Genomic DNA, 9,180 nt, shown 5'->3' on the forward strand with positions numbered 1-9,180 from the left:
ACAGTCAAATGGTGGGGTTTTTGTCCTCCTTGCTTCCGAATACAGCATCCGTATCACTGCTCTCCCATTATCTTTTTTTTAAAATTGAAATATAGTTGATTTACAATGTTGTGTTAGTTTCAGATGCACAGCAAAGTGATTCAGTTATACGTACACATATACCTATTTTTTTTCAGACTCTTTTCCCTTATAGGTTATTAAAAAATACTGAGTATAGTTCCCTGAGCTATACAGTAGGTCCTTGTTTACCTATTTTATATACAGTAGCATGTATATGTTAATCCCAAACTTCTAATTTACCCCTCCCCACCCACACCCTTTCCCCTTTGGTAACCGTAAGTTTGTTTTCTATGTCCTGTGGGTCTATTTCTGTTTTGTACATAAGTTCATTTTTGTATCATTCTTTTTTTAGATTCCACATGTAAGTGATATTATATGATATATGTCTTTCTCTGGCTTACTTCATTTAGTATGATAATCTCTAAGTCCATCCATGTTGCTGCAAATGGCATTATTTCATTCTTTTTTATGACTAATATTCCATTGTATAAATACACCACATCTTCTTTATCCATTCCTCCGTCAATGGACATTTAGGTTGCTTCCATGTCTTGGCTATTATAAATAGTGCTGCAATGAACACTGGAGTGCATGTATTTTTTCAAATTATGGTTTTCTCCAGATGTATGCCCAGGAGTGGGACTGCAGGCTCATATGGTAGTTCTACTTTTAGTTTTTTAAGGAACCTCCATACTGTTCTCCATAGTGGCTGCACCAATTTACATTCCCACCAACAGTGTAGGAGGGTTCCCTTTTCTCCACACCCTCTAGAGCATTTATTGTTTGTAGACTTTTTGAAGATGGTCATTCTGACCAGTGTGAGGTGATGGTAGTTTTGATTTGCATTTCTCTAATAATTAGAGATGTTGAGCACCTTTTCATGTGCTTTTTGGCCATCTGTATGTCTTCTTTGGAGAAATGTCTATTTAGATCTTCTGCCCATTTTTTGATCGACTCCCTCATTATCTTATAAATATCTCCCGCTCTCTCCAGGCTCAGGCCAGTCAGATATGCCACCCTCTTTCTCTTGTGGTTTTCACCTATCAATCTCTTGGACACTCTTCAACATTCCCTGTGCTCAGTTTTTCCTCTCCATTCCTATTTTTTTCAATTATATTGAGTTTCTTCGAAGTCCATATGTATACTCTTTCCAATACCCTGAGCTCTCAATTCCCTAACCTCCTCTTTTCCAACCTTTGCCACTGCACATAAGTAAGCCACACCCAGATCATGCCATCACCTGGAATTACGTCACCTCCGAAATCACTAATTTGAACATGCCACTCCCTGACCATAGCCTACTACCTATCCTTCCAGCTTGCTCTTTTGACCACACTTAATATCATCTCTACCTCAGTTCCTATGGTCCCTCCACATTCTCTGCATTTCCTAGCTTCCGGCTGTCTTCACTTTCTTCCCTGTCCAATTGAGATTCCAAAGTGTATCATTTTATTTTGTTGCTCAATAAATACCTGTTGAAGAAATGAATCCTTTATACTGTCATCTCCTTCAGCTCTAATAGCCAATCAAATCACTGAGACCAGTAATATACTTCTTTCTATATCCACTGCCACTGAGCAACCATCACTTCTTGCCTAGACTACTAACTAATTCTCCAATCTATTTTCCACCTTGCTGACAGAGGTAACTTTTCAAACTAGACATCTAATCCAGCGGTCCCCAACCGTTTTGGCACCAAGGACCAGTTTTGTGGAAGACAATTTTTCCACAGAGGGGGCGGAGGGAGGGGAGTAGGGGAGCTGGTTCAGGCGGTAATGTGAGCCATGGGGAGCAGCAGATGAAGCTTCGCTCACTCCACGCTCACCTCCTGCTGCGCAGCCTGGTTCCTAACAGGCCTCAGACCACTACTGGCCCACAGCCCCGGGGGGGTTGGGGACCCCTGATCTAATCACTCCCTTTTTTATTTAAAATTCTTCAATCATGTCATATTGCTGTCATGACAAAGAACAAAATCCTCAACATGGCCTGAAAGGTGCTGCATGCCCTGTTCCTCGCTGATCCAATCTTCTAACACTGGTCCTTGCTCTCTGCCCTCCGGCTACATCAGCCCCCTTCCAGTTCTCCTAATATGGCAGGTCCTTTCCACTTTAAGGTCTTTCATATTTTGTCCTCACTGTAAGGACACCTTTGTCCTCCTTTCCCAGCCAACTTCACCTAGTTAACTCCTACTCACCCTTCCTATTTCAACTCAAATGTCACTTCCTCAGTAATCTGTCACTAACCCCTAAGACTACATAGGTCCTCCTGCCACATTATGTCACCCTGTTCTTTTCCTTTGAAACACTTTAGTTTATAAATATTTGTGTGATCATGTCTTTTTCTCCACCAGACTGTAAGCTCCATTGGGACAGGAACCAAGTCTGTTTTGCTCACCAATGACTTCTCAGAACAGCGTCCAATACAGAGCTGTGCTCAGTAAATATGTGAAATAAATTTCCCTCCACAATGGTGGTTCTCAACCTAGGCTGTGAAGCTTTTTAAAAATATGCATGCCTATATCGCACCCCTGAAGATCATGCTTCACTCAGCTGGTGGTATACACCACACTGAAACTTTTTTTTACAAGCTCCAAACATGATTTTGATGTATTACCAGGGTTGAGATACACTGTTCTACAAAATCGTAGATTGTCAGAACTGAAAGAGACTTCTGAAATCTGATCCAGCCTGCTCCTTTCACAGATTAGGAAACTAAGTTATTACTATGCTGTTTTCGTTTATAATGTACTACATCACTAAACTGTTCTTTCACATAGATTTTCCCTTTTAATTCCTCCCTTTAATTTCCTATTTTATCTGATAAACTGAAGTACCTTCACTGATATCCTAAATGTTTTAATCACAACAGAAAACGCATTATTCACAATCTACATGGAGATTTTGAAACGCATGTTCAATTACAACACATATTGTAAATAATTACTTTTTTCACTTTTCATTATCATTATAGGAAAATTCAAACTTCAAAATCTTGTCCTTAATTATTCCAGGAAAAATCAGTTCTAAAGTATGTTTTAAATCAGTTCTAAACTGTTTTACTTTCTACAGTGAATAATCTGAAATAATTTTCCTCGACAGAAGCCAAGATTATACCAAACTTCATTTTTCAAAACACCTATAATATAAACAAATTCAAAGAATGAAAGAAAAAAAAAGCACTGACTTTCCATTTTTCAAAAACTATTTATAGAATCCCACTAGTCTTATCTGGAATACTTGGGAGCTCAAACCGTTTGGGTCCGAAACACTTTAATTATTTTAACTTTTTGTATTGGTTACTTCCTTAACCAAGTTACAAGAAAATTTCCATGGGATTTCACAGAAGTAAAAATGCCCCCTAAATAATCACTGGCTCTGTTCTTTCACTTGACAAATATTTATTCAGGATCTAGTAAGTGCAAGGCTCTGTAACAATGAGTCACTGCAAAGTAGGTACTATCAGGGTCCCAAAGAAGCAATTGATAGAGGAGCAAGTGCAGTTTTAAGAAAAATAAAGGGGGGCGAGAGGGTGGTTCAAGCTTCATGATAGTACTGCAAAGGCACTGCCTATCCTATCCAAGAAACTCCAGACGTGGCAGGGCACAGAATTTTACAGATGGCTCCAATGTCTTTAATTAATGTGTATTTTTTTGACTTGCAACTATCTGGCCCTATGCTTACCTCTGTGCACTCTCTGCTTTGAACTTTTCTTCATTTACTTACCCATTCATCCAACCACTATTTATTGTAGCATATCTGGTTGTAGGATGTTTTGGGGAACAAGACAGGTAAGGTACCTGTTCTCCTGGAGCTGACTTAGGGGGTGGAGGGTGGGGAGGGTGGATGTTCAAGAGAAAATAAATAAATGTTCAGGACAAGATAATTTGGGATTGGGACCCCAGGGCTGTGAAGAAAAACTGGATGAGGCTGAAGGAGAGACTATTTTGCATGTATTGATACCCGTGCCTGCAAGTATTAACATCATTCCAGGAGCTCTCATAGCACTTAATCACCCTGAATTGCAAACACCAGTAGACTCTTTATAGTCCCCGACTAGGTAACCTACTAGTAATCTGAAAACTGTCTTCCTCCTCGGCCTAGCACACAAATACGCATTAATGAATACAGATTAACATCAAATTAATATGTTGTTAATGAATGGAAGAAACAGTGAAATGAATGGACTTGCACTGAACTAAAACCCCTTTCTCAGGTCAAGGAAGCAGGAGATTCGCTCCCGCGCCCTAATTAATCCACAGGTTGTACAAGGTAGGAGACAACAGTCAACAGCTGCACTCCGGCTTCCAGCGCCTCTCCCCCGGAGCGTCAACAATAATACCACCCGCGGAGCAGCAACTAATTCCCCAAAGGAGTGTTGCCAGCCGGGCCCCTCCGCGCCTTCGCCGCGGGTCCCGGCTGCGGAGTTCCGAGGCAAGGAGTTCGGAAGAGGGGGACAAGCGCCTCAGCTCTCCGGGCCTGCTCCACCCCCACAAGCGGATTTCTCTCCCGCCTCTCTCTTAACTCTGTCCGCGCCGGAGGCAGCGAGGCAGGGGCGGAGGCCTGCACCGAGCGGCAAGAGCTCAGCGAAGGCCCACGGAGAGGAGACTGAGGCAGCCATCGGAGGGACAGCTTACGTTTTCGGGGGAAAGGCGGCCCCAGGACTACTCACCCCAGCGCCTCTAGAGTGTCAAGCACGTCCCCCTCCATCGTAGCTTCGGGACCCGGTTCCGGCCCTCTCATGGTCCTTCGGCCCAAAGCTGTTCCGCGCTCTAAGGAGCCCGCCGGAAACTGGCGTCGCGGCGCCAAGGTTCCGGCCGGCTCTCAACCTGGACTGCCTAGGAGTGCCTCTGGCACTGGGGGACAAAACGTTCTCGGCCCGGAGGCAATTGGCTCTCCTCCCTAAAACCAACTTATGTAACAATGCTAACTTTTAAAAATAATAATAACAATAAATAGTAGAAATAAAAAGACTTCTTTGAGTTGTCTTAGCAAACATCGTGATTCTACCAAGTTCTCAACCAATCAGATTCCGGCTTTCCCTTTTTACAACAAAAATCCCTAAATGAAATATTAATTATCTTGAGCTAAAGTTGTACATATCATGTACCTAAACAAATAATTTTTAAATGAATATACACAACAAAGCTCCAACTTTAAAGAAAAAATAGAGAAGGAAATTTATAACAAAATATTGTTTCATTATGAAATGTAGAAGATCAATGAAGTGATCAGATGCTTGCATCTATCTATAGAATCCTCTTCAACACACATACAGGCTATGTGTTGCACTGCTGACAAAATATAGGCGAGTTGTATAAAAAACAAAAATTCCATGGGCAGAATAGGGTAGCTGATGTGCTTTCCCAAAATTGTGACTGACTCTCCATAAAACTCCAAACAAACAAAACACAGTAGTCCCTCTGTGTACTATTTATGGAGAATTCAGTGTCTATCTAAAGAATACAAAATATAGTTTAGGGTTCATATGTAAAAGAGTCAGCATAGAGCATAAAATCATTAACAGTTATATCACCCAAATGAATAACCAAATGAACTATTGAAAGTTGTGCAAAACAGTAACTATTGGTCCTTGTAAAGGACTGTCCCATGCCTCAAAGAATACATAACATCCCTGGCCCTAATGCACTAAAGACACTAATGCTCTCACCTCCCAAATCACTGTTACAAATAAAAAGCTTACCAATAAATTTGTAAAATCCCCTGAGGGAAGCTTACACATAAATTTGAACAAATATCAATAATGACTCCTCTACCATATACCCAGGCTTAAGTATAAAATTATTTGCAGCTTAATGTATTTGAATTCATCTCTAAACCAAAGGCAGAGAATGTATGTTCTAAGTGGTTGTTGCCTCTCTCAAAGAGTTGAAGTCATAGAAAGTACTATTCTTAGTAACCTTAGGAGACATCAATAAGGACATTTCATAATGATAAATGTGTCAAGACAACACAATGCTATAACAACCCTAAATGTTATAGGACCAAACCAGCCTCAAAATATGTAAATTAAAAACTTAACAAACTTGAAGGAGAAATAGGCAAATCCACAATCACAAAGGAAGATTTTAAACACATTAACTGATGTAATAAGCAGTAAAAAAAAGAAAGAAATCAATAGACATACACAAGACTTGGAAAACATGATTTACAAATGTGATATAAGAATCACTGCTCCCCAAACCTTCAGAATATGAATTTTTTCAAGTTCATATATGTAATTTATAAAATTGACTTTATACTGTAACTGAAAGTAAGTTTCATCACTTTCAAAGACCGAAATCATAAAAAGTATGTTCTCTGACCACATTAGGATTAAACAAGGAATCAATAAGAAAAAAAGAAAACTAAAAAAGTCCCCAAATATTTGATGTTCAGAATTTAAGCAATGCACTTCTAAATAATCAGGTTAAACTAGAATTAAACTAGGGATTAAATTAAACAACAAATGGATATAAGAAAATATTTTTGAACTGAATGGTGATAAAAAAATACCACATCAACATGTGAAAGATGCAGGTAGACCCATTCTTAAAAGAAAACATATAGCATTAAATGCAAATATTAGAAATGATAAAAGATTGAAAATTAATTATCTAAGTATCAATCTCAAGAAGCCAAAAAGCAAACCAATTAAATTCAAAGAAACAAAAAGATAGAAATAATAAAGAGTAGACATCAACGAAATGAGGGAAAATACAATAAAGAAATGAAGCCAAATTTGAGGCATTTTGCAAGGATAATAGTATTGACAAACCTTTAGCCAAATTGATCAAGAAAAAAATAAGTACAAAAGAAGCAGCAAATAACCAATATGAGGAATGAAAAGGGGGACATTGGTACTGGTCAGTACCAATGGACAGTAAGAGGATGTTATGAATAATTTTATGCCAATAAATTTGAAAATTTAGATGAAATTGATAAATTCCTTGAGAAACACAATTTAACAAAAATGATACAAGGAAAATTTTAAATATGAAAAGTTCTACATCTATTAAAGAAATTGAATGACAAATTAGAAATCACCCACAAAGAACACTCCAAGCCCAAAGTGTTTTCCTGATGAATTTCCCCAAACCCTTAAGAAAGAAATAACACCAACCTTATACAAACATTTCCAGAAACTAGAAAAACACGTAGTAGTTTGCAATGCTTTTTAAGAGAACATTACCTTAAAACGAACATCAATAAGGACATTATTAAAAAGAATTTATTGACCAATTCCTCTCATGAACAGATAGCTGCACTTACACAGTCAGTTGAGTATGACAAAATCGCCATTGTAGTTCAGGTCTTTACAATACATGGTGCTGGGTCAATGGGATATCCAAATCGTGCTACCTCATGCTATTATCAACACAAATAATCAATAAACAATCTATATTAAGGAATAGAAGAGAGTTTTATTCAAGCCAAGCTGAGGACTATAGCCAGGGAGCACAGATTCAAGAAGCACTTGAACTGTGTTCTGCCTGACTGCAAAATGGGGGAGGCTTATATAGACAAAAACCACAAAGTTACAGAAATTGTTTGTCAAGAAATAGTATTGGAGCTGGCAAGAAGTAAGGATGCTTGTTAAGCAGGTTAGTTGATGTCCAAAATAGTTGCAGTCACAGAGGGAGACCTTGAGACCATAAGGTTGCAGCTGGCAGCCTTTGGCAGATACTGTTTTGAAAATGAATGGTGGTATCCTTGAGTTTGATACAGCTCAGAAAATTCAAGTTCTCAGGGATGCAGGAACATGTCTGAAACCATATCCACAATGGCCACCAGGCTCCATTTTGGATGTCTGAACCCCAGTTACTCCATCTTAATTTTTAATTGATCTTAAATATGTCATCATTGAAATCTTTCCTTTAGAAAGCACTGTTGATCAATTTTGCTCTCATGTCCCTTTCATCGCCGGAATGGCTAATAACCTGCTCCAAATCCATTGAGTTCCTCAGAGCTGGGGTAGATTTGCCCCCAGGAAATTCACATTGCAGGGAGGAAAAAGAAGAGTCTGTTACAAGCTTGGGTCACATGTGAGCCCAGATAGACTTCAGGGGTATGGTCTCAGGCAGGTCGCGTTTTGATTACAATCGAGGTTAGTTGATCCCTCAGGGATATAATTGAAACTGCACATCTCAGATTCGGACTCGAACCCATTTGCACTTCAGATGGGACTTGAATCCACAATCTCTGGCTTAGGAGGGGACTCAAACCCACAACCTCCCAGCTGAAATCACATACCTGGTCTCAGGACTTAATGAAGCTCAGGTTCTTTCTGTCTCAGCACAGAAGGAATTCTGCAAGAGGCAAAGAAGACAGGCAAGAAGTAGATTAATATAGGATGCTTGTGAAGGATACAAGCGGACAGGCAAGGGGGCTCTAAGTGGGAAAGCAGGTTTATTCAGAGAGATACACGTTCCTTATGTGTCTGTCTCAAAAGTGGAAAGCAGCCCTGGGAGATACACACTCCAAGACAGAGTGTGGGCCCTCTCAAAGGTGTGGCAGTGGTTAGTTTTTATAGGGTGGGTAATTTCATAGGCTCATAATTGGGAGGATTATTCCAAATATTTTGGGGAAGGGGCAGGGATTTCCAGGAATTGGGCCACCACCCACTTTTTGGCCTTTTATGGTTGGCCTCAGAACTGTCATGGCACCTCTGGGTGCGTCATTTAGATGCCCATATTTATATTACAATGAGCATAAAATGAGGCTCAAGGTCTACTGGAAGTCGAATCTTCCTCCATGCTGGGCCTAATTGGCTCTAACCAGTTTTTGTCATATCCTCAACAGCTGTGTCATTCTTTTGTGCCCTGCCCCCCCCCCCCCACCCTCATTCCCCCTTCAGAGATTTTACTCCTATGATTGTATGGGAAGCAGAGGGGTGATAGATGGTCTGTCTCCTGTAGCTGCTTCAGTGTTGAGTAGGGGCATTGACCCTGCCTGTCAGGGCATAAAAATCTCTGGATGCCTTATTTAGGGGCTCTAGTCGCAGGACGCTCCTTGTTTTAAGTCAGTGTGGGCTGGAATCCTCGCACAGCCATCCTCTTGATGTAGAACTGTTAACTGCTTCCATAGGCTTCTTATGAATCGTCTTGAAGATGAAGCACTTTTG

At 40.0% G+C, this 9,180-nt stretch overlaps 1 protein-coding gene across 1 annotated transcript in view; it reads right to left on the bottom strand.

The window, feature by feature from the left end:
• Positions 1-4,820, bottom strand: part of FAM98B (family with sequence similarity 98 member B) — a 35,094-nt gene extending 30,274 nt beyond the window's left edge. Inside the window, exon 1 of the mRNA XM_029239606.1 lies at positions 4,729-4,820. Coding sequence (XP_029095439.1) covers positions 4,729-4,799 — 71 coding nt within the window. The 5' untranslated portion in view covers positions 4,800-4,820. The remainder of the gene's footprint in view (positions 1-4,728) is intronic.
• Positions 4,821-9,180: the final 4,360 nt, after the last annotated feature.

This window comes from Monodon monoceros, unplaced genomic scaffold, assembly GCF_005190385.1.
Source record: "Monodon monoceros isolate NGI ecotype Baffin Bay Population unplaced genomic scaffold, NGI_Narwhal_1 Super_Scaffold_21, whole genome shotgun sequence".
Classification (NCBI taxonomy): Eukaryota; Metazoa; Chordata; class Mammalia; order Artiodactyla; family Monodontidae; genus Monodon; species Monodon monoceros.